The sequence below is a fragment of the Tinamus guttatus genome, unplaced genomic scaffold, assembly GCF_059628265.1.
Source record: "Tinamus guttatus ecotype Peru unplaced genomic scaffold, ASM5962826v1 Tinamus_guttatus_pri_ptg000247l, whole genome shotgun sequence".
NCBI lineage: Eukaryota > Metazoa > Chordata > Aves > Tinamiformes > Tinamidae > Tinamus > Tinamus guttatus.
Window position 1 is genome coordinate 4,994,924 of NW_028288781.1, and position 26,524 is coordinate 5,021,447.

A 26,524-nucleotide genomic window follows, 5' to 3' on the forward strand; every position below is an offset into this window, starting at 1 on the left:
CAAAGACCAAAGCTCAACCTTTGCTCCCATTCTCCAGTGCCCAATCTTGCTCTTTCACACACCCATGACACCACTTACCGTTTTCCAGCGAGGAGTCAGTGCAGGCTACACATTCCCAGGAGCAACAGCATGCAGGGCCCTGAAGAGCAGATCTTCTCCCACAAAAGATTTTAAAAAGGCACAGAGTTTATTTGGTCTTGCCCTACTTCTAGGGCATTGTTTACTAATTATGAAATCTCAGGAAACTGTTCTTCATTGCTTTGCATTTCTCACAGAGCTGAATGCAGCTTTCTCAGGCTTTTACAGCTATGGATATTGTGGATACCTTGGCTTTTGTAAACCAGATAAGCAGCATTTAAATATCCAATGTCAGGCCAACAGCTTGAACAAGGTGAAAGTTTTAAATATGAAGGGGGCTCCACGATTCTCCAAACGCTACCAACCATCTTTACAAGATGGCAGAAAATGCCAGATACATAGTATAGATGTTTTGCTATACTTAAATAAGCACAAATTCAGTACTGTGTGCTAATTTGACCCAATTTAAATTTGTGGGAGAAGGCTATTAAAATTGTTAATATTAAATTCTTGCAACTTGGAAGAATCATCTCATTTCAAAGGGCAGAGAGGATATTGATTAATCCCAAACTCAGACTGTACTTTTCTTGAGGAAAAGAGTGGCAACAGGATATAATGTTTACAACTCTGTATATAGCGGCACATATTTTGTTGCATAAAACTTGTGATGTAAAGGAGTTTCAGAAAAGAATGTCCATCTTCTCATACTATATATGCAAATATATGATACCTGTTTAACAGTTGAACACAACTGCATGTTGAAAGTGGCAGGAGCCTATAGCAATGCTCTCTATTAGAGATCTTATTACTTAAACCAAAATTCATTTTCTACTTTCTAACCCATCTCACTAAAACATGCAGATCAAAGACAATCAGCTACAGGAAAATAAGTTATAATGTAGTGTTTTATAAAATATTGAAGCAAATATACAAGAATGTTTGGAGACAATATATAAGAAAACTTAGGCTATGTTCTATAAAATGGCTTAATGATAGCATTTCATGCTTGCAATGATAGGGAAAGAAAAATAACCCCAAGAAAGATAAACATGCAGGATGTTGCCAGGCTCTCAGTTTGAGGAGAAGCTATAGAAAAGCCATAGTATTTGATAATCTTCATTAGGGAATGAAAGGAGTTTTCCAGACTGGCCCTTCTAACCTTCATCAGTAAAGAAAGTATAACTAATTCTGATATTTTTGTTAATTACAATTATTTTTCTTCAGTCTGTTTCCTGTTGCAATGACAGAATTCTGTCATTACAGAGGAGTTAGAAAACATTTTGAATTGGCGGGTAAACTTTTGAGAAGTGTATTTAATCATTTTCTGTATCTGCTGTTCAGATATCAACAGAGGACTAACAGGGTGTAACAACACAGTAGTAAATTTGCCCCCTTGGTTTGTTATACACAGTAAATGCAAGTTATTTTTATCCTCCAAGAAATGCGACAGCTTGTATGGCTTTAGTTTTACTTGAAGGATTGACTGTCCTTATCTCTATGTATGCATTTCTGCTGGACTATTCTGCTGCTCTACTTCTCTGAAGTAGAAGAGAACTCATTTTTTAGGTCGGCAGACCAGTTTCTCATAATGTGGCTGTCATGATAGTACAAACTTAACTTTTAGACTTTGCGGGTTTCGGCCAGGTAAAAATCTTAGGGTTAAATAAAGCATTCAGATTGCTATTGTCTTTCTGCAATTTGAACTTAAGCAACAGCATATGATGTAAGCAATTTGATTACTTTCCAACTTTTCAGTGGAATGGTAAGGGGAAAATTACAGTAACTATAAACAAACAGAAAAATACTAGCCTTGTTTTAATCCTGAAGCCAAGCAAAAGAGTAACCAAACTGTTCATGGAAAGCACATTTACTCTTGAAATAATCCAAATGGAGATAATTGTGGAGTTAAAATTTTATTTTAAAATATAGTTTTAAAACATTTTAAAGTGTTTTCAAATCTGTTTGAGTAGCACAGTGATTTTCTCAGTTAAGTAATTCCAAAAAATAAATATCACAGCAGGTGATATGATTTGAGAATAGGGATATTTGTTTGAAGAGCTGGATGTTTGGGGTCCAGTCACAACACTCCCAGGTCTGCTACGATTTCAGACAAATCACTTGTATTTTTAAAAATAAACTGATTTTGAGGGACCCATCATCCCTTCCCTCCTACCCCTACCACAAGCTTTACCTTTCAAAGATGCTGAACAGTCATGGTTCCAAATGGTTCCTGCTGTGAATATATAGCTTTTCTAAGAGATCATGCCACTTTTCTCCTTACTACTATTAATAATATTAATATTACCATACATGAGTATGTATGTACAGCTCATTCTGATTGTGAGAAGACAGAACAAGGACACTGAAAAAAATAAATAAAAACTAGCTAGCTTCTAGCATGTAAACTGTTCAGAGGACAGTAAACAGAGAACAGTATCTAATAATAATCATCATAAAGTTCAAGCTGTAGTTGAGTTTTAGAAGCTACAATTGCTCATGAGTTTCCATGTTGAGCTGTTAATTGCATTATCTTATTACATTATCTTATTTTCCTTATCCACATGAGCAATAAACATGTTTTGCCTGCCTTTCATCCCTAAATTCCATGCTTACTCACTGGAGCTCAGTGACCACTATGAAGTTGGTAATATACAGAGATAAATTTCTGAAATAGAATCTCTTCTTAGGTGAGGTATTCCCAAAAACACAGGTTTGCAAGCTTGAATGCTACCTGACACCAGATTCCACCAACATGAGTAAACTTACCCAAGACTTCTGAAAGGCCAAACCGCTTTCACATATAACTGCTTGCAGGACTGAATCCTGGGGTTAAAGAGTAGAAATACTTAAGGTTAACAATAATACTGTCAACTACGTTATTACAGTCTTTTCCAAAAATCTTAGATGCAGCTTTTAAAACAAAATTGAACATGAGATTTTTCATTACCAATCTTTAAAGCCCTAAGTTACCCCTAAAAGACAAATATGCCTGTGCTTTCTCCAGCAAGTATAGAATAGCATGTACCTAACAGTAATAAAATTAATAGCAAGATTTCAAGAGGAGCAGGAGCTACTAATAATTCTGCCAAAAGAAAGCATCTGAATTAAATTATGTAGAAAATGGGGTTAGTCATATCTTTGACTAAAAGATATATCCCATAATCATCTTAAAGAGTCCCATCAAATCACTATGATTTGCACTGCTGTTAAGGACAAACCTTCAAAATTAGGGAATTACAGTGAAATTGATAAATACAGTTACTACACCCCTTTTTTAAAAAAAATAGACAAAAGAAATAGTACTGGACTAAATGGACTTCAACATCTCACTCTTGGGATGGTACTTGTTCCCCAGGAATTACCTCTGTATTATCATTATTTTTTTTTAATGAAAGCAAAGGTCAGGGTTTACTCTTAATCCATATTATTCTTCACCCAAGTGTTCTCATGAACAGATACGATAACAGAAGACCAGAACCTATGGACAGGCAACACCAGCCCTCTTTAACAGCAGACCCTCACAAGTACAGCGCTAAAGAGAATACACAACTAATTTAGCATTAAACAGTCAGTTAACAGTTTTATACCTGTTTCCACAGAGAACCTCCTTTAATTTCTGAAGCCCCAACAACGTTTTTGTTTGGTGGGCTGCCTCACCTCCTGCTTTAGCCACCTTGTGCTGAGCACACCTTTGAAACCCTGGGCCAAAACAGGGCAAAGTATTGATTATGTTGGCCACACACGCCCTCCAGGCCCGCCTGGCTCCCTCACCCCGGAGCCCGGGCGTGCTCCCACACGGTACCAGCCCCTCACAGGGATGCCGCGTGGGCTCCCCCGCCCCTCGCTGTACAGGGGCTTCCCGAAGCTTCTGTAGCAGCTGCTGAGGGAAACCGGGAGGGAAAGAGCAGCGAGAAGCAGCCGATGGGCTTTTCCCCTCTCCCCGAGCCCAGCACACAGGGACAAGCTGCACGGTCTCCGCTTTATTGGCATCTGCATGGACCCCTCCCTGCCCCTACTCCCCACCCTCGGGCCCCACGCACGTGCCCGCCCTCGCGCAGAGGCGAGGCGGCCCTTAGCGACCGTTAACGGCCGAGGGCGGCGCGTGAGTCCGTGCCCAGCCTTGTGTAACGGCCGCCTGCCGCCTGCTGTGGGGAGAGGTAGGCAGGCAGGCGGTGGCAGCGGGGCCGTGCTCTCGTGCCGGGAGAGGCGGTGCTGCCGGCAGCGGAGCGGGCCGCCCCTCGCGGCGCAAAGGGCGGTGGTGGCGGGCGGCTCTACCCGGCTCAGCCGTGCCCGCCTCTGCCCGCGCCCGCCGAGCGCGGGGGAGTCGTCTTCCCCGCCACTTCGCTTTTGTGGCCGCGTCGCCGCCGCGGGGCTGCCGGCCCCGGGACCCCCTCGGCCCTGCGAGCCGCCTGGTGAGGCAGTCGCTGCTGCTGGTGCTGCCGAGCCGGGCGAGATTTGCGCGGCGCGGCGGCAGCCATGGGGCTGCAGCCCTTGGAGTTCAGCGACTGCTACCTGGACAGCCCTTGGTTCCGGGAACGCGTGCGAGCGCACGAGGCCGAGCTGGACAAAACGAGCAAGTTCATCAAGGAGCTGCTGAAGGACGGCAAGAACTTGATCGCCGCCACCAAAAGTGAGTGAGCGGGGGCGCGGGAGGCGGCGGCGCTGGGGAAGGGGCTCCCTGCGGGCTCGGGGCCGCCGCTGCGGCCGAGCGGGGCCTTGCGAGGGTCCCGGCCGCTGCGGCCGCCCCCCCCTTCCTCGAGTTTTACCTTTAAGCCAGCGGTGGCCGCTTTTGTCCCCGCGAGGTTAAAGCGCCTTCGGGAGTTACGAGGCTCTTATTTCTGCAGTGGCAGCGCTAGTCGGCAACTCTGTCTTTTGGCCTCTTAAAATTTGATGTTGACTTTTAGTTTTGCGTTTTACACCTTGAATCTGTGTATGTAAGGGCAACTGCTGTGGTTTTGTGGAAATCTTTTTTTTCTCATTAGTGCCCATGTTATTGCACGTTCTTGACATAGTGTTGTGGTCATGTAATTTCTTCACTTTAACTTAAGCTGTAGTAGGATAGTCTCCTAAATGTCTGCTAGGATGATTAACTCTGCCAATTATCCAACTAAATCACTAATGCAGCAGCCTGGCACTGTGATCTCAAAAGTATCCTGCATTTTCGATATCGTGGCAAACTTTTAAAGACAGTGATGCACAGGTTTGAAGGTACTGCCTTTAAGGTAAACCAGTGGGGATTTAGCCAGTGGTTTGGGCAATGCAGCTGCCTGGGTATGATGAGAATCTTTAAAACGGAGGTAACTTGTTTTATGCAATTAAAGTACTCTTTCTTATTTTCATTTCTGATGTGGCATGGGTAGCAAAGATAGAACGTGCCTTATCAGTTTTCACTTGTTTGTAACTTATTTGTTAGTCGTTTATTTTCAGTTTTTGCAAATCATGTGCATCTTGATTATTTGAAATCTGTGACTTGAAGAGTACTAATCGATACTAATCATCTTAATTTGGAGTACAAAGTAAAAAAGTCTCCCTGAAGGTGGGTGAGAAAGGTATTAGGATATCACTCTACCTTGCTTCTACCTGCCAAGCAGCTAGGTGGAATATTTTGTTAACTACCAAACCCACTTAGTTTCTCATGTACAGTTTGCACAGAATTTAAGAATCTGCCGCTGATGGCAGTGGATGGTAACATTTGTGAGTCTCCTGTCCCCAGCAGCGTCCTGTGCCAGTGGCTTTGCCTTGGTTTGTGATGTGTGGCAAGCTTAGCTGCCCAGGATGGGAGCCGCGGCGCACTTGTCCTGAGCACGGAGCCGCCTGGGCTGAGTGTGCTTGGTAAAATCCTTAGGGCTGGCTCATAGGAAATACCTAGAGAGGCTAACTGGAATCCTGTCCAGTGTTCACACCAAAGCAGTTCCTTTTCTTCTGAGATTCTAGCCAGAAATTGTCTGCTTGAGTTTAGGTGCTGTGCCTCTGACTTTCAAATGCCTATGCGTCAGCATGTTTGAGAAGTGGAAACTGAGGTTAAGTCCTTCCTTGCGTGTTTTGGGTTTCTGTAGTTGTCTCTCCCTTTCACAGTGCCCTGTGTGGCAGGATTAGAGCAAGCTGGGTGCTCTGCTGCTGCTAAAGCATTGCCACTGTTCAGCAGGGTTAAAAGACAGAGAAAGCACAAGGAGCAGTGTTATGTTAAAACCCCAGTGGTCAGGGCATTTTTCAGAAGAAGTCATTGGCATCTGAGTTCCTGATTACTGAATATTTGTTCTGAAAAGTGGACTCTGTGTCTGGACACAGAGCTGTTCATCCCTGTCAGGGCCATGTTTTCAGCGCAGACTGGCTTGCCACAAGCTAGAGAACGTGGTAGTGAAGCAGGGCACCGCTAGAGTTTGGGTGACTCCGTCTTACTCGGTCAACAGATGAGTAAGGTTTTGGAAAATAGGTTTAGTCTTTTGAATGAAAAATGTTATCTCAAGAATATCTGAAATATTTCTCTATTTCTAGAGTCGCGTAAATATCAAAAAAAAAAAAAAAAAAGGTCTGTAGGAATGAACTGGTTGCACACAGACTGACTGCATTTTCCTCTCAACTGTTCTCAATATTTTACTATTTTTATTTTACTTGTAAAGCAGTATCTTAGAAGTGTCATGAGGATGCTTTAGGTGCGAATAAAACCAAGATTACTTAATAGGTCCCACTTCCTGTTTAGCAGACAACACTATAGGTGACTCAGATGCTGCCTGCACTGGGTTATGTCTTGAGACATGGTAAGAAGATACCACTTCCACTCCCTCTAGTCACAGGAGTTGCCAACGTCTCACAGGACAAACCAGCGACATCTCTGGCTTCCTTTCATTTGTCCCCTCAATTTTGTGGGAGTATATTTTTCTCCCAGAACTCAGCAGAATTGACTTTCCTAGTGCAATATTGCTTTTTTTTTGCACTTTGCCTAGTGCTATATTGCTTTTTTTAAAAAAAAAAAAATGTTTGCACTCGTAAAATTGTTGAGTTTCCAGTCTCCAGGATGAGGCATACTTCAAGTGTTCTTCACACTTTTAAGTCTCCAATGTTTCAAGAATCTGATAGAAAGATAAACAATACTGGCTCAGAGCTGTCTCTTATTTCCTGTGTAATGGTTTGAAACACTGTAGTTTCTAGTTTCAACTAAATATTGGAAGAATGAATAAACAGTAGATGGCATAACTGTGAATGGATTCTTCTTTTCATTTTTATTGTAGTTTTTTTTATTGTTACTAATGATCAGTAAATACAAGGCAGTACACGGATATGCCTTTTAAAATAGAAATATGATATTTCTCAAGGGATTCCAGTCTAGTTAAAAAACTAAGGATCAAAACAGTTTACAAATAACTTTTGGATAGCGCTAGTTGTTATTTTGTTGAGTGGAACAATTTAAAGGCTTGATAGGTGGTTCCTTATTCTGAAATAAAGCATGAACTTGAGAAATTTGGTTATGAGGTCTTGTTGACCTGAAACTGCAAAGGACGCATTTGCCTCCTTATTCTTCTCCTTGTGTTGGTTCAATTTGTGGTCACTTGAGGTGAGTATGGGATTTTTTTTTTTTTTTAATTGCTGTCGTTTCTTGGAAGGCGTTGAAGATCATCTCCTGTCTGAAATGCATCAATAAAAAAATTCATAAGGACAGGATTTCCCATGCCTACCTGCACACCACATTATTCAAATACTGTTATTATTAGGAAAACTGGTGCTGGAATCCAGATGAGCCACTTTCACTTGTGCCTGCAGAAACTTTCTCTTCAGCAGCTTGATTATGCAGTTTTTACTGAAATGAATCTGGGTCTCATTAGTGTTGTGCACAGTCTGTTTTGGCTGAGAACAGGGTAACTCCTACTGTACCCTGGCACAAGTTTGGCTTGTGAAATGTATGTTCTGGAAGATGGCCGTTTCTTTTGGTGCAGGAGAGGAGGAAAACAGGTATTTTCAGCAACTAGTCTCTGCAGGTAGTGTGCTAAGGCATTCAGTGGCTTTTATTGCTATTTTTTTTTCTATATTTTACTGGAGAGCTGTTCTTTGCACTCTTCCAGAAAGAGAATACAAAACAAAAACTGAATTTCTTTCTTCTGTAGAAGCAGTTTGTTGGAATATAAAGAGTTATGGCTAATTATTGCTGAAGAATGTCTGAGGACTTACTCCAGGGAGTGTTTTGTGCTCCTGAAGAAAAAAATAATAGTGTTTTCTCTTTCCTTCCCACTGAGATATTTATTTATTAGTCACTGTTCTTCTACAGGTCTGCCATCAAGAAGATAAGCAGACTGGAAATCATGTTGACAATGGAAATAAAGCTCTTCCTAATCCCATCCCTGACCAAGCAGGATAAGGGTGTGTCTTTCTTTTAAAGAAGTGGACTGGAAAAAAAAAATCTAATCCAAATCCAGAACTCAATCAGATGTCTGACTTGGTCAGACACCTATCTTTTGGCCAGTTCTCTTAGTATGTTGTATCGAGTGATTGGTCTAGGTGGGCTTTTCGTCTGACCCAATAAGGATGTCGTTAGTAAAGAGTATTGTAATTTTCATAACAATTTAGGATAATAGGCAGTTTGAGAAGGCTAAGACAGATAGAAATTTTGAGCCCCATAAGAAAGGCCTACTTATGTTAACGTAATTGAGTGTTGATTTTCTCTTTCCAGCAAGCTAATCACCCCTGGGAGGGCCTAATTAGCATGGACAGTGACTAACTCCTTGTCTTCCCTTCCCCCCCCAACTTGTAGATAAACTTGTTTCTGTATAAAGATTCAGGAAGATTTTCTTTCTGAAAAGAAAATACACCATAAAATATTACATAGCTCCACCCAAACAAAGTAAGACATTCGCTGCTGTGTCAGTAGCTATAAAAAGCGTCAGGGTCATTCTGTGGAGGATGCCAGTTTGTCATGTTGGATCATGTCTTTTTAGCTTGGATTACTTACTAGCTCCATTACCACCTTTATCCTGTAGATGTTCCATGGTTCACTTTTTTTTCCTTCTTCTTCTGAAAGAGCATTCTGCTACTACAGAGAGAATCTTCCTGCACCTTTTTTTTTTTTTTTTTTTTTTTTTTTTTTGTAGTAAGAGCTGTACTTATGGCAGTACTTATCCCCCAAACACCTGGATATTTTTTAATATTCTATAATTAATATATGTAGTTCACTTAGACTTTTTGCTCTTTTGTTTTACAATGCCAACTTTAATTGTAATGTTTTGATAGGCCATGCTATGCCTTTTCAGGGGAAATTTTTGTGCCTTGCTAACGTTTGATGGGGTTTCCTCTGGGGTTTAAAGTTTAGAATTCTCTCTAATGCTACTTTTTTGAATTTCCAAGCCAGATTGTTACAGAGATGTCATGACACACTGTGCCTTGACCATCTTTTCAATGTCTTTATGTTTTTTGAGGTTGGGGATTAGGATACTATGAGCAGTTGAATGCATTTCTGGAATATCTGGTAAATGTAAAATATATTCAAATGAGTTCGAGGGCAGGGGAGAACAGTTAAGAAACTACTGTTCATAGCATTTGTCTTATCTCTCTTCTGGTGGTTGCTGCCACCCACAGTAGTTGACAGTTTTAATCAGTGCCCAAAATCTATGTTGTTGTTAAGTAAAACCCACCTTCTTTGACAGTTTAAACTAAGCTACCCGATTTTGCAAACAAATAGTTGAGATAGGCAGATGTGTGTTCTATCTTGCCAGCTCCTGTGGAGGTTGTACCCTGTGAATGTGACTGTGATGGAAGAAAAGGCAGCTACCATGGGTGCAATTAAAAATGCCCTGTATTGTATTCCTGGGATGCTGATGTGTACCTGGTATCCAAAATTCATGTTTAGGTATTTTGTTGAGAAAGAAGATACCAGAATGGAGATACTTTAAGGGAAAGCTGTGGCTGAGCTTGCACTGTTCTCAAATTCTTCCTTTAACAAATGTTTTCAGAAATTTATGAGAGACCACATATTATGTTTTACTTTTTCCGTACTCACTTGCACACCTCAACTAAGATGCGTTTTCTTTATGAATTACTTTTGTTTGTTCTGTTCCATCCAGTTTTATTTCCTTTCCTGTACTTTTCTGTGCGTTTCCTCATCTTTCAGGATAAAAATAGAAAAAAAAAATCAGGTCTTTAGAAGCTATGTGACTATAGCAGGTCAAGGCCAGATCAGAACTTCTTGTAAACTGTTCAGGTTGGAATTCTTCTCTGTGGGAAAGAAGCAGTGGGAGGAAAAATCTAATCAAGAGAGGTGGAAAATCATAGTCTTACTAAACTGGTGTGGTTTTACTACTGCCCACACCTTTGAAGAAAGGTGCTGCTGTTGCTGGTTGTTGCCTCTTTAGAGGACTGGCCAGGTGGGAGTTACCAGCTGATGAGGCGGATCTGAGGGAAGCCTCTATCTCTCTCAGTAAATCTGTGTCCCTGTCCTCTCACTGCCCTTGCCTTTTATTTATTTATTTATTTTTAATAGCACTTTTCGAAATGCTACCATTTTGGTAGTAGGTTACTGTGCTTATGTGGCTGAGTTTGTAACTTCTGTAACAGACTGTGCAAACATTGTGCAGTGTCAGCCTTTGAAACACATTGTTCCCTTGAAAACAAAACAGTTGAATTTACATTGGTAATCTTTTTTTTTTTTTCTTTTTCATGTTAAAATGTCAAGTTAAATGCTCTCTATGTAGCAAAAACTGTGGCCATATTGACAAGTACAGCTACAAGCTGACTGACTGTTTCTCTAGCGTTGTCAGTTCAGCATGTCTGCGTGTTTTCAAACTGAATCTGACTTTCTTCTAGCATAATTTTTCTGCTCATAAACATTCTTGCTCTGTGATAATATTACTGTATTTTTATTGTATATCTCACATCTTTTCTCTTTTATATTTTCAGTTGTTTTAAAATGAACAGTTACAAATTCCTGTTATGCCTCTGTCTGGCTCTTCTGGTATTCCAACAAATCCAGCACCTTTGGCAAAAGAAATAAAGCTACATAGGTGTTTCGCATCCTTTGTGATTTCTTTTACTTCCAATAACAGTAGCACAGGCTAAGAAGAGTCCCCAAACCAGAATCTCCTCTGTCCCCTGGCCAGTGATTTTTACAGTACACCCGTGTGTCTGCTGGCATCAGATATGCCCTGCAGTTGAGACTTGGGAGCAAGACACCTGGCTGAGAGACACTTCACCATAGTGGGGAAGGGGTCAAGCTCATTAGCTGTACAAATTTCCTTCTGGCACCTGTTTCTTTCCTCTTACGGCAGTGTTTAGGTATGTTTTCTGGAGAAATGAGGCTAGGTTCAGAAATTCAGCTCAAATTTCTGTGTAATGTAATGAACTAAGAGAACATCTGTGTTATTCCCTTGAGTCTTACATGTAGGATTGTGACCTTCTGTTCAGATGAACTTTGCTGAGGGCCTAGAGTAAGATTGAAGGAGATTGGGAACTAGGTAATTCAGGAGGCCACAGTTTCAGATAAATGGAAATATTTTCTCTGACTTGGAAAGACTCATCTGTCCCTGCAGAATCCAACTGCTTGGGAACTAGTGGTTGTATTTCTAGGCTGTGCTTAAGAAGTGTGATCTGTTCCGAGGGAATGATCACTGGAAATGCCCTCCTGGAGGGTTAGATTGGTAGCTCGGAAGATGTATGAGAAGCGTTCTGTCTGCATCTGGCCTAGTTCTCATGATGACTGATGTAGCTGAAAATCAGTTTGTAATGTCTGAATTTAAGAAGTAGAGCTCCTTGAAGCTAATGTCCTAGCTGCAAGCATAAGTTTAAAAATGTAGTTTTAAGACCAGTCAGATGCGATCATTTTTGTTTACTTCTCTGCAAATTCGGCCTTCCTTCTCCAGTAACCACTTTTACACGTCAGTAATTGGAGTGTGACTGAAAGATGAATTCCTTTTTTTTTTTTTCTTTTTATTGCCACTCTGTGTTTGTTGCAAGTCCTGAGGGTCTTTCAATAGTGGAAATATTTTCTTATTTCTGGAAGTTAAATTAAGCAGTGTACTTTTCATCTGTCATACAAGTAGATTTTTCTAGTGGTAAACACAATATATGCTGTATGTCCTTTTCGCATCTTGCCTATATAGATCACTACTCCTTTTGCAACTTGTTTGACTCTTTCACGATATAATTAAAAAAAAAAAAAGATATTTCATAGTGCCAACCAGAGGCTAGGTGCCAAACAAAGGAATTGAATGAATGAAATAAACAAGCTTCTTCCCTTAAAGGCCTAATTTGTTTTGTCTTTTCTTATAATTGGTAGTTTTATGATGTGGATAAAAAAGCAAGAGAAATGACTTGGGCAAACCCTTCATCTTTTTATCACTCTTTCCAACGCTGTTTAAGCTCATGCCTGAAATTTGATGAGGCTTTTTTATGAGGTATTTCACAAATGCTGAAATGTCAGAGCAGTGTTTAGCATTTGTCCCTTTTGCAAAGCAGCAAGCCAGACTGCACTCATCACTTTTTGTTCTGTAAGCAGTATTTGAGTTCAGTGGTAGTTATAAAGGCTCCTCTTTTTTTTTTTTTTTTTTCCTCTTCAAGTAAATTAGCTTACAATAGATTCTGAGAGGATAATGCGTTATATTCTTCTACAGTAATGTTTTAGACATCTTAGTGTGGAGGGCAGTGTGAACTCAAAGCTTTCCTGCTTTCCTGCTCTTGCCATCCATATTATTCAAGTGGAAATTTAAGTCAGTAGTTCAGCTTTTCTAAAGTTTATAGCATATAGTTATTCACTTTTAATGGAAATATTAATTCATGAAGAAGAATTGGGGCAGACCATTTTTGTTATAATGCTATCTGAAGTGTGGTGTTTGCAAGAGAAAGTCCTGATACTTTATTGAGAATTAAGTTGGCACTATTGATGTCAATGCATTTGAAAATAAAATCAGAAATCAAGATGTTAGTCAAGAAAAGTAGCAGTCTTGTTTCGGCTGAAGCAAACAACTGGATTACATTAGAATATTTTTGTTTGTTTTCTTCCAGCTTCTGCCTGGTAAATAGTAGAATTTCTGTTAATGGAAATAGACCGTGTCTTAAAAGAAATATATGAGAGAAACAAGCAAGCAAATGCCAAGCCCTAATGCCACAGAATCATCAAGCAAAACCCAAGCATTCTGTTGGGTTTTGTTTTAATTTCAATCCTTACTTAGTTAAAGATTTTGTATAAACTTTCTGGGATCAGTAACTGTTGTAATAACTATAACTATCTTGCATTTAGGATCCATTTAGGTTTGTGTACAAAACAAAAAAAAGGAGTATATACTTCTGATGTCTCAGATATGAAAGGAAGTCTTTTTTTTTAAATAATTTGTCTTTAAGTCTAAACAGAATTACCTTTGGAGTAAGGAACCATTCTGCATCATGGAAACTTTTTTTTTTTTTTTTTAAGCCTTCTCTTTCAATTTGTCTTTTAAATATAGAAATTTTCTACATTTTAATAGTGTTTAGGAGCTGATCTCACACGTCATGAGAACATTATTGAATAGCCTTATTGGAACATTGCTCCCTGAATGCTATTCTTAGTGTTGTAGCTGAAAGAGATATGAGCAGCTGCTGCATTGCACTGTGAGTGCTCAGCTGAGTAGGCCAGTTTAGCATTCCCAAAGGGATAAGTAGAAGCACTCTGGGAAGCCAGGAGGGAATTTTGCTGGGAAATAGTTGAGAGCAGCTCGATGGCTTGTGCATGTGTCATCTTTTCTCTCTTCTAGAGTTCTTCCTCCCAAAAAGTCTTAGTAGAGTGACTTTTTAGATTCTAAGCTGTTGGAGATTGCTGCCTTGCTCACCCAACTTGATGTTTCTGGCTACCTATTGTGGTTTAAAAAGAAAAGAGAGAGCAAATATGTTTGAATATGCTAGCTTGGGTAGTAAATAATGTAAGCAGGCAAGGTGCAGTAGCATTTAGTATTTAGTACTAGCATTTAGTACATGCTAGTATGAGGATCCCGAGGAGAGGTTGGGTTACAGCTACTAGAAGGAATAAAAACAGAATCAGTTTTTATTGCTGAAGGATGTATCTCTAGTCTCTTGCTAGGTTTTGCAAGACCTCTCTGCTCTCCCCTCTCTTCTCTCCACTCTTCCTTTTTTTTTTTTTTTTTCCCCTCCCCACTTATTTATTTATTTATTTATTTATATTTAGTTTCCTTTTTGCTTCCTGCAGCTGCCAGTGCTATTTGCTGTTAAGTAGTAATTTGCTCTAAAAAGAATAAGACTAGGATGAGTACTGTCCATGGGAATGAGTGCTGCCCATTGGCGGCACTGCCCCAGGCCATTTCTGCTACAGGAGATAGACTCTTTGCTGGCAAGTTGCAGACAAAGCTAATAGACATGTGGCTCCCCCATTCACCTCACCCCAAGTAAATTGCCATACCTCCTGTCTGTGAGGTGGTGTAGTGTTTTGAGATCCTTCATGCCGCAGAGGTAAGATGCATAATTATTCTAAATGGATATGGAATATGATGGGGAGTACTGAGAGTTACTGCTTTTGTATATACAACACCCTCCATGGTGCCAAAGTGAAATGTGGCATTTACATTTATCTGGTAATGACTAATCCTTCTGCATATCCTTAACAGTGTGAAATAATTAAGGAAATTCTCCTTTACTGAGTTCTTGATTTGACCTGTAATAGTGCAGTGAACTGCTTGGTATGGGATAGTTTTGGATGCAATTCCCTTCTTTAGGTTTACCACTAAAAAAAAGCAGGCGGAAGGAACTATGAGCATGAAATATAATCAGAAAAAAATACAGGTATGATAACTTAAGTATCAGTCCAATTTCAGCCTGTTTTAAATCTTTGATAATGACTTTCTGTTCTATTTGTGGCATTGTTTCTTCTGTCATGTAAACTATGTACAATCTAAAATGCATAAATAGGAGATTAATCTTAAACAAAAAAAAAACCCTTAGCCTACATATCACTTGAAAATATCTGAAATGCATATGGTAATTTAGATGTTAATCTGTTAATGTCCTACATGGAAGATTGGCTGCTAATTCTGTTTACAGATGGCTGAAGTGAGAGACCTAGTGATTAGACAAGATTGCACACTGTGTCTTTACTGAAGCTGGGGTTGGTAATTAGGAGGCCCTGACATATTTACCGTGTTATCAGTGCATTAGAATATCTCTTTTTGTAAGATAAATTGCAGAAGTCGGCATTGTATTGTAGATTGTGTGACTGCTTTAGATTATGCCTCTACCAACTGAATTTTCTAAGTGATAATCAGAACTGTTTGGGGCTGGGACTTGTGTATTAAAAAGAGGTATGTTAAATTTTAGGTGCCTAGTTTTAGCACACGGGCATGTTAAATATTCTTGCAAGGTGCTGATCGCATCTGCTTGATTCTCTATATGTTCTGAAATACCAACAGGAAAATCTGAGGTTGTACTTACCTTGATAGTACTGCCAGACCCAGTAATATGTAGGCTTCTTCTGACCTGAAATGTATCCTAAACCCACCAGTCAATTCCAGAACGATATCCAGTCAGGCAACTTACAGAGCCTGTGCTGATGTGGGTACGTGGGCTTTGGCCTATCCCAACCTTCCATCGCACCTAACAACTAGTGCGAGCTGCAGCCATAGGCTGCTGTCACACCCTGTACCTGTGCTGTGCTGACATCGATGTTGGCACTGGCTGTATTTCACTGAATTAAGCCTGCCCCAAACTCCTACTTGCCTTAGTCTGTCAGAGATGCAGATGTAGCCAGCTATGCACTTCCAAATTCACTGCCACTGCTGGCTTGCTTTTCCTTTTGCCCTAACTCTGTGTCCCTACCAGCTCAGTTTCTGTCCTAGTAGGCAGTTACTACTGAGATCTAAATTTAGCTCTAAATTATTCCTTCGGAACCAAATTTTAATCCTAATTCGGTGTCTGCAGCCTTTTGCTGATACAAACCAAAGAAGGAAGCTTTCCCTGAGAGTGCCAGCGCTCATTGTTTCCTTGCCTTGTTGAACTCAGCTGACTATTCCTGAGGGATGCTACCCAGCTCTAAACCAGATTCTTGGATCCTCTTTATGTATCTTGACTAGTAACAAAAGAGAATTATCTGAAAACCCCACAACATACGTCTTGTCCTGAGATGAAACAGATGGCTTCTATCAAACATAAATTTAACTTGCTTAGTTCCAGTGTTGTTTTACATTGCCTGATTAATTATGTACAAGTGTCTTAAGTTGGGTTAGACTGAACCTTAGTAATGGATCTTATATGAATAAGTAGTTTCATCTATCCCGATTGTACTTGATTTAAAAATGTAAATACAAAGTAGTAGATAATCAATTGTTTGCTACTGGGAGAAACTGGTTTCTTTGGGGGCAACATCTGCTCATTCACCAGATGATAATTAGATAATCAAGATCTGTTTGCTGCCAGTTCTATATAATCTGTGCAACTCTGAATGTTGTTCAAAACTTGTCTTACTACTTTTGTCCAAAGTTCCCAGTCTGGTCTTTGGTATCTTTTGCCATGTTTTGGTGTAGATTGATGTAGAACTAGAAGGGATCAGCTTGTGATATTCAGGTTTGTTTTTAATTTGCTTCTGTTATTGCTCATTCTTTATCCTAACGGAGTGTGAGATCACTTGTTTTGAAAGACTGAGCTCTGACGGAGAGAAACGGTAATGTTATGCTGTGGATTTTGCCGACAGAAATAGAGGCATCTTTACAAGGAATGAATCTGACCTTCCTACTTTTCTGTAGATGTTTATTTCCTTCCAGACTTGTGCCTCTTTGAGTCGTCCCAGTGACATCATCCTCCTCTCTTCCGCCCATGCCCAAAAAAAAGCTATAGAGAAAAGGCTAATGGCTAATTTTAAAGGCTAAAGGAGATATATACACACATATATATATATTTAAGTTCAAACTCTTTAATCTTTAGCTGATAGTTTCTATATGGGCCAGTACCTGTCCATGGGAGACTTCATCCTGTGGTGAAGGTTTCAGTGCAAGGTGGCACAGAAAGGAACTCCTCCTTTTTATTCTCTACCTTTTATCTATCTGCTTTTCTCCCCTTCCAGGACTTTTGTCTGCAGTATAATTCCATAAAATCAGTATCTTGAATATAATAGAAGTTTGATGACTCAAATCAATGACTTTCATGCTGTATGCATTTGAAATTTAGTATTAACATGGTATTGATAATGTCATCTGTCATTACCAGGAACCTCACAAACTGATTTCCCATTAAACCACAACTGCTACACGCAGGCTACAATACCCCATTAATGCTTCCAGACTGTACTTTCGAGCATTTATTCTCACATGTCCTAAGGGACTGTTTGATTTGCAGGCCTGCTCAGCAACTTCTCGTTAAAAGAGGTAGCTGTCATTTGTATTTACGCAGAAAGGAAAGATTATGCAAATAATTGTTTAGACATTAAACTAAAGCAAAGCTGAAATATAAATCAGAGCAGAATATTTATAAATCTCTGGGAAAAGTAGAAATTATGCTCTCCTGTCTTGCAGGAGGCTGCAGCATGTATACTGGACCCTTACTTTGTTAGACATACTAATATGCTTTCTCTTGAGTCATTTTTCCTCTTAATTTAGGCATCATGCCTGAAACATTTAACCATTTTGGATTGGGATTTCTACCCAAAAACTATGTTTATATGAGTAATATTTATATTGTGATCAAATGAACTTGAAATGGTATTTGTGTGAACTAAAATGTTATCTTTCATCCATGACAGAAGATGAAGGGAAAAATAATTTATTTACTATAAAAACTTCTGCTTCAGTACAGACATAATCTTTAATGGCCTTTTTTAAACAGGGTTGTTCTTTGAATGGCAGCACGTAAAGTTGAGGACGTAATAACCTGAAGCACTGTTTGTCAAACTAATATAGAAACCTGCACAATTGGAGCAATTAAAAGCAGTATCATTTCTGTACTGTCATGATTTAAAAAGAAAATTTCATACGCTTGATTGTAAACATGACAGGCAGTAGTTTTTATACATCATGGGTCAACGAATTTGTGACAGTACTTTTAATGGCTTGCTAGCCCACAATTATATAAAGTAATTTATGGAGAAAACAGTCCGCAAAACCTGGGTGAACTGGGTGAGAATTGTTAATCACAGTGCTCCACTAGGGGTTTAGCGAGTGCAGCGTTTGTTGAATTTGTTGTGAAAGACCTTGTCAAGCTATCTGCAGTAATTAGTTCTGACATAGCTAATACCCAAAATTCAGGCCGAGCAGTCATGTGGCCAAGTCATGGACAGTCAGCAGTGAATATGTTTGTGCTGAGCCGACTTATGTTATTTTGGGGGGAGGGTCTTGCATTAAGATCATTTAGAAGAGTTGTGTAGATTCTTTATCTATTGTATGCTGAAATGACAGATTATGGTTCTTCTAAGCCATGCTTATTTATATATTTAATTACTGTGCAGGAGTATTTTTCATTTGAAAACAAGAGAATGCAGTAATGGTATCTGTAGTGTGCCACGCAGGTTGATGTAGCCTGAGTGACTAATAATCACTAGAGGTGTCTAGATTGTCAGTCTTTGCAAGTGCTGCGGAATTCAAAGATGGCAACATTTAATTGTCTTTCCCTTCCCCTTCCCCCTTTCTTGCATTGACTTGCAGTATTTCTCTTTTTTTATATATTATAATGCTGGATTAAGTAACACTCAGGTGTGCACCCTGTTAGGTTCTGCTGGTGCTTTCTTCTGTGGCAGGGAAGCAGGTTTAGGAGAGGAAACCAGCCAAGAGAGGAGTGTGCAGAACTGCTGATGTGCTTGGTAGCTGCTACCATCACCAAGATCATTTCACTGTCCCTTTAGGAGAAAAATCCACTAGTAGCTTGAAATTTCCATTGCCGCTTCTTGATTTAATTTCCCACAATCGGAAGAAAAGTCTTGTGTATTATTGAAGAGAAAAAAGGATAAGTGAATATGCTCAGAAAGAGATTGCTTTCAAGTTAGCCATTTGCTACAGTGTCTTTATGATTTTTTTCCCTCTGTTTTAAAATTTGATTGGCTTTTTTCTTTGCTAGCTCATGAAAGCAAACAAATAAACAAGAGAACTGCAGTTCAAGAAAGGAGGGAATCAAATCCATCTTTGGCCTTGTTTCTGAACTAGTCATTCTTGCTGGTAGCAGAAATCAGACTTGAGTAAAACAGCTTTACCTGTTAATACTTTGTTTGGAGCAACAAGGTGGTTTACTAAATTACTGCAGTCAAATAACGCTTCAAATCTAGAAAGACTAAAAAAGGAAAAAATGCAGTGAGCTTGTGACTGGTTTGCATTAGATGTAGTTTTCTTTTTTCTTTTGTACTTCCAGATTTCTCAAACTCTTTCAAACACTGACCAAAAAGAATATGAATGTCTGTCTGAAACCACTTTGAATGCGTCAACACTGTTTAAAAAAAAAAAAAAAAAAAAAAAAAAAAAGGCTAGCTTTACACTGCTCACCTGGCTCATGTGCATCCTGTTCTTTATTATATAAGCTGGCTGCTAGACTACCTGAGCATTTGACCGTACTCTAAGTAGTCAGAGGTTCCCTTGGTCCCGGCTGTGCTGAAAAGATGTTAATTCTGGTGTGTTTTATCTTAAGTGCGCGGCTCTGTATCAAATAACTAGCAGATAAATTAGAACAAGTACTTGCCTCTTGCTCTATTTGTTTTTTTGGCTGTATAACAGCATTTTTGTTAAGTTGCATCATGGTAATTGGTATAATTTTGTATAAACAGCACAGTATTACTATTGATGTTTTCCCAAAAGTACTGCAGCCTTTTATTTTATTTTTTTTCCTTTTGTTGTCTTATTATTCCTGAGACTTTTCTTATATTATTATTACCATGTATAAATTAAAATGTTCAAGGAAAGAGAATTTTTTTACTTGTTTGTAAATACTGGGTACAGAAATGGTTCTTAAGAATTAACAATGTGAAAACACTAGAATACTGTTTTCAGAAGACTTGACGCCCTCTCCTCCCCCCTTGTTTTTTTTTTTTTTTTTCTTGAAGATTACTTGCCATAAATGCTGGAGAGCACTATAATGCCTGCTGGTTTTGCTAGTTTGCATCTAATCTGTGCACTGTGAGCAGAATAAGCAGAATTAATGTGGAAGGAGGTTGCCTAATATCTAGTGAAATTTCCCTTCCCCAAACCAGTCGAATCATAGAAAAGTCTAACCAGCATTTCTGGAAGTTTTGTGTGGAATTTGACTGTCAAAGCAGGTGTATTAAGCCAATGATAGAGCATGAGATGTAAGAGTGGAAACTTTAGCTTGTTAAAGGCTAGTACTTAGAAAGTGCCAGAAGGCTGAAAATCCAACTATAAGCAAATTAAACTGGTTTTAGCTTTCATGAGTCCTAAAGTACTAGGAAGGTACTAAGTTATGGGAGCTCCTTCCTATCTAATGGCAGGGAAACTGAGGCACAGTGTGTGTGACTTAGATGAAGTCTGTGCATGTGTTGGTATATATAACAGTGTCTTCAGTTTTGTTCTTTCACGTATTACATTAAGACAGCTTTCCTATTTCAATTTATTTTTACTTTTAAACACAATTTATGTACTTGAATATTGTAGAAATGCAGTTACTTTCTTTTTGATTTTTCTTAGGCCATTCCACTAGCATGAAATTATGGCTCTCCATTTCTTTTAAAATTCATGCAAAACCGAAGCTGTTTTAATCCTGGGGTGCTCAAAGTGTCACACACACCTGGAGAACAGACACAGTTTGCAGTGAGCCCTACGCTGGGAGACCTTTGCTACGTGCAACGCATAGGGTCCTGTCAGACTGGGAAAGGGCCTTTGACCCAGACTACCAGGGCTGTACCCAGGGATTGTGCATGGCCAGGGCGGTCTCGGCCACCCGGTGCCTGCAGGGGGACACTGATGGGCATGACATCTGCAACTGCTGATCTGCTGTAAATTATATCAGCAGAACCATCCTTTTTTGCTCTTGCTTAAGCACTTAAGGCCTGTCTTTAACAACTGTTTAGACTTGCTTCACGCTCAAGCAGTTTTTTTTTTTCTTTTAACACTGCTGCATGATTTTGATTTTGTGGCTTTAAAAAAATATGCAAGATGGGTCACTTCCAGAAGGGTTATGCTGTTTTCAGTGTACTGTGTACTTCAGCAATATTTCTGTCTAGCTGTATACAGCTAGACAAGCCCGGGGATAGGTGTTTACATAGCACAGTGATCTATTTAATTGTGGAATTACATTAGTGCATGGAGGAAGAAGCAGAAACAAGCCAGCGCTACGTATCGATCAGTGATTTCAGATTATCATTCAAATGTGCTATTTTGTTTGTATCACCAACTCATTGTTTCTGTTATGCAATATTTTTTGGAAAATAAATTCTTTTGGTGTCTCATGTACATGCTTTGTGCATGTCACAAATAATGTCTCAGTACTGGCAGCATTAAAGAAAAAGGCTTTTTTTCTTCCCTTTTTAAAGAAAGCCTCTTTGCACATATGGTCCTTTAGTGTTGCTAATGGGATGGGTGCCTTGGATTCAAAAACTTTAAAGCATGACTTAGGAAATACTATACTGGGGAACTAACTTAGTACTTTTCTGCATGTATTTGTCTCAGCCCTTGAAGAAGCAAATTTTGTGCTTCAATCTCTTCTATCTTCATCATCATGTTTTTGCTTGTCTCTTTTTGGAAATACTCTATGAACCTGGACTTGGATCTAGAAAAGGAGGTTCCTTTCTGCATAGAGGCCTTTTCCTAGCCTAAACATTCTGTGGTCACACATGCAGGGTTATCATCTCGAGCTTGAACTTTGACCTGCCTTTTTAATATATTAAATGCTTCAGAAACAACAAGCAGAAGTTAATCAAAGTATCAGCCGTCAATGTTTAGCTCTGAAGTGGAAACTAGCTGTGCTAGAGGAGATGTATTTCCTGTTCCCACATAACACAGCACCAAGAAAACTGGCTGGACTTGTCTGCTGTTCTTCAGAGCTGCTAACCTGCTTTCACCAAAGGGAATTAGGGGAGGAAGAAGGGTGGAAGCTGCTTGCTCTTTCATGTTCTGTGGCACAAATATTCCGAGCAAAGTTACAAGAGGATTGAAGTGTTGTTCAGTGAAACGTGTGCTATTTCTCTCAGAATGCTGTAACAGAAATCTCTTGTTCAGGTCCCTGTTAGTGGTACCTTTCTGTGTCATGAACGTAAAGAGTTTCAGTGTGTTAGCCCATACCTATATATAATATATATTTATTTTTGAACTGCTTATGTATGACCAAAATATGATGCTGTGATACTGGCATAAAGCCAAACTCATCCTGATGCTCTGCAGTGCATATCCAAACCAGAGATTACAGAATTGTAAAAAGGGAGATTCACGGAATGGCAACAAGCCATGCCTGATAGCTTTTTTTTTTATGTTACTAGTTGTCCAGTGGACAGCACTTGGCAGCAGTAGGAGAACCGCTAGGACAAGGTAGTCATACAGCTCTAAAGCTTTAACCATGGGGTGAATCCTGACCCAGGCCACCAATTTAAAAGTAAAGCATCCTTAATTGCTGAAGCTAATCATCATTAAAGGCTTAATGTTCTTTGTTACGTAGTTTCTGAATCTGATCCTTCCTGAGATTTTCATACAAGCGTGGCATGATCTTTGCCTGACACTGAAAAACGATACTACCGTAGTAGTGTGAATTTTTCATTTATTTTTTTCTTAATGTAGGTAACCCTAAAATATACTATTAAGACATGGTACAAACTTGCTATAATCATGTACATGGCCTGCCCTATACTGATGAGGTTCACTGAACTTCTTCCACTGCCTCTCATCTCCTCTGACAGAGCCTGGAAGATGCTTCATGCATGTAAATATGTTTTGATACCAAATTGATAACTTTTTGTATGTATTCAGCAAAAATGGATTATTGCTCTCTAAAGAATTGTAAGACTTGTAAGGGTTTATATGCAGAACTGCACAGTTTACCTTCTTTAAGTCTGAAAAATAGGGGCAAGGAAGACCATGAAAAACCCTTATGTGATGAATTTTAAATTGAATATCTGGTAGTTATGCTTCAAAGCTGTATTAGTGTAAATACTATGTTCTTTTTTTAAAAAAAATCCTGTTCAGATGAATAATGTCATGTTGGCAATAGCGGGTTGTTTTGTGTCACTTTATTTTTTACATTTCTTAAACCTTGCTTCTGTATATGGTTATAGTGCTTGTCCATTCTCCCTGTAATAACTTTTGAACTTGTCAAAGTTCAATCAAATAGGAATAGGACTAGGAAGCACATAAAGATGATTCTGAGTTTCACTCGATTTTTTCATGTTGTTCCTTGATTGAATTGAACTAGAACAAATAGATTCTGGTTTCTTTATGGGAGCATAAGCATGTTTGACTTTTGAGTGTGTCTCATTGATTCATCGCAATGTAACATGTTAAATGCTGTGACCTTGTAGGTCAAAAAAATTTAAACCTGGGCAATATTATCTTTAGACTTTCTGAGGATCATCAAGGATAGTTGCTGATATCAAAACAGTTGTATGAGGATGATTAGTGTTCTGAGGACTGACTGTGGACCATACCATGTCTTGGAAGTCTGCCAGTGGTTTCTTGGATGGCAGTGTGTTAGAAGCTGTTCTAACTGGTTTTCATCACTGGGGCTAATTTGTAAGCTTCTGCTTCCTACCCAAATAAACAAATGTCCTTCCCAGCTGTTGTCTGCCAATGCATTCTCTGAACACTTAGTGTTTCAACTGTTTCTATGCCTTATTGCCATATTTGGTAGATTGAAGAACACTAGCGCCGTCATTTTACAATTATGGAAGTTGATTGCATAATCCCAGAGCAATGGTGCCGCAGAAATGAGATTCAAAACTAGGATTCCTGACTCCTCCTTTCTGTCAGACCATATGGCCTTTTGTGGCAAACAAGAGCTATGAATTCTCCAAGAAAAGATTTGAGCAAATGACAATGTGCATGATTTGTCTTGTGATAGAAGATCTTTCCTGTTTCATCTGAAAACTACTTGTTAGCTTTTCAAAGCTTACCATGGAGTAACTGTTTCACAGTATTCTACTAATTATGTTGGGGTTCTCGTACATGCTTGCTGAGAGCTGAAGAGTAGTAGCTCTTGAGCATGCTCTTGTTGCAGGATTGAATTTAATGCAGCAGAGCATCCGCCTGCCCTGGGACAGCAATGCATTGTTGATTCCAAGTGCTGGAAAGGTTTCTGATAAAGTCGGTGTTCCAAAATACACAAAGTAAACTGTTCCCAGTTCCTGATGTAGAAAAATACCTTTTTTTTTTTTTTTAATTGAAAGCATAGGAGGATGTTTAAATGGTTTAACTGTCTATGTAACTATGCACAACACAACTCTTACGTGCCTGTGTGTGTTTTTAAAACTAAGGTGTTTAAATTACAATGGCACTTGGAAGGCGGGAATGAGATTAAATGCCCAGTTTGTATCCTAAATGCCAGATGGTAACCTTGATAGATTTTGTCTGCTCAGCAGGATTGAACCAGGTTTAGTGTCCAATCTGAGGCGAATGTGTTTGCCTTATGTTATAGTTGCTCCAGAACTTGCTCAAGCAGTTTCAATAATGCTTTTTTTAATTTTAATTTAATTTAATTTTTTATTTTTTTAATGGACTGGCAATCTGTCTTTCGCTCTCTGGCTTTCAGTTTGACTTTGATAGTATGGGAAGTTTGAAGGAAGTGCCTCTTCTGTGGTAACCTGAGTTGTGAGTTATCTTTTTTTCCCTTGAGTGTGCAAAAAAACAGGCTACTGAAGGAGCCTGATCTATGGAAAATTGAATAGCATACATAGCTCATAGCTTATACTGTTGCTATGTTGCTATGCTGTAAAAAAGAAGAAAGTGACGTCTTCTACCATGAAGCTTAATTCCTCATTTATTTTTAATTATATTTTGTGATCTGTTTATTTTTTTCTCTCCAAAGGAGTCCAGTAACAATAGAGAAGTAATATATCTCTGAAACAGGGAGAGGCTGCAAACTGTCACAGAAGGGTATGATACCCAGTGTCACATCATGGGTGTTGTGCCTAGATTCTTTAAAGCTCATCTTAAATGTGGCTTTGCTGGGGCACAGTTTTGCTCTGCCTCCCTTTTTGCACAAAGAACCGTGTGATCCAGCTGCTCTGACACTGAGATTTCTGGCTTGCAGGTTCCCCATATATGGTCAAGTCATCCTCGTAATCCTCTGTCTTCTAGGGACCTCTGATTCAGTGACTCACAGTGACTTCGATTTTAAAAACAAAGTTTATTTTTCTTCAGGTGTGTGGTATAGAGAAAAAGGGTGAAAATAAAAAAGATGTACATGCACGTTTTTTCCTTAACTCTGTTCTTTTTCCTTGCAGAGGCGAGCAATTTCCGTGTAGTGGTATTGTTAATTATGTTTCTGTTTCAGAATACACAGGCAGGTCCCTTGAGACTGAACCTCTGTGTATTTGTTTCAAATCATAGGTTTAATAGTATTTAAGAGGTCTCTCTCTAGTTGAATCTTCTGAAAACTAATTGTTATCTTCTGGTTATTATTTTTAAATCAGTTTACAAGAAGACCACTTATACTGAAATGTCTGCTAGCAAATTGCTGGTTCATTTTGTGCTCCTAACTGCATATGCTGCATAGTACTCTGGTAAGCTGAGTGGTGGTTTTAGCTGGTAACATTTTTTTTTTATTATTTTATTTTCTTGATAATGTATTTTGGGGAATGTAGGAGACAAAAACTTAGTCTTAAACTTAGCCAGCTGTAATTTAGACCTAGTTAGGCAGTTTAACCCCACAATTGTCATAATCCTTTACATTTGGTGCCTTTTAAAAGCTCTGTTTTCACTGGATGTAGAAGGTCTAATTTTTCCACCATCTTGCTTGTTTTCTGCCTCCTTCCAAGCTTGATGTAGGAATAACTAATCTGATTTAGAAGGCATGCATATTTATAGCTTTATGAGCTGCCAGTACAGTTTGTACCAGTCAACGCTAGAACTTGAGCTATAAAGCCAGTACAGCTAAAGCGTAGAGCATAGACATGCAGAGTTTATATTTTGATTTAAGTTGAAGAATTGATGTATGACTGGTGACCGTGTGTCAGCTAGCAGCCAAGCAGGCCACCCTACTAGAGCAAGTGAGCTTGAGCCCAGCTCAACAATGGCTCTTGTGAATTTTCCTAAGATGTCAGAGACAAAGAATTCCTCGGTCTCCTGTTTTTCCTCTCCAAACCTCACAAAGTGCCACTCTGCTAAATGCTTTGCTGGTTGAATGCCCCTAGGTGTGTTCAGTGTAGGGTATTTCGGCTCTTGATAACTGAAGTGAGTGTCGTATTTGAGGCACTTGTGTTTGAAGCATGTAGTGCTAGCTATGTGGCATAGAGTAGCAATGAGCTCTTAGTACATAATTTAGGTGTAACATTTCAAGGGATGAGTTCTGATAAATGAAGTATTATTTCTCACTTTCTCCCTCCAAGAACAACTACAGTCTCTATGGGGCCGTGAATTAACAG

The 26,524-nt window shown here is 39.3% G+C and overlaps 1 protein-coding gene across 1 annotated transcript in view; it reads left to right on the plus strand.

The window, feature by feature from the left end:
- The first annotated feature begins 4,513 nt into the window (after positions 1-4,513).
- The window catches only part of ARHGAP10 (Rho GTPase activating protein 10), a 126,533-nt gene continuing 104,522 nt past the window's right edge, over positions 4,514-26,524 (plus strand). The window contains exon 1 of the mRNA XM_088526548.1: positions 4,514-4,708. Coding sequence (XP_088382674.1) covers positions 4,555-4,708 — 154 coding nt within the window. The 5' untranslated portion in view covers positions 4,514-4,554. The remainder of the gene's footprint in view (positions 4,709-26,524) is intronic.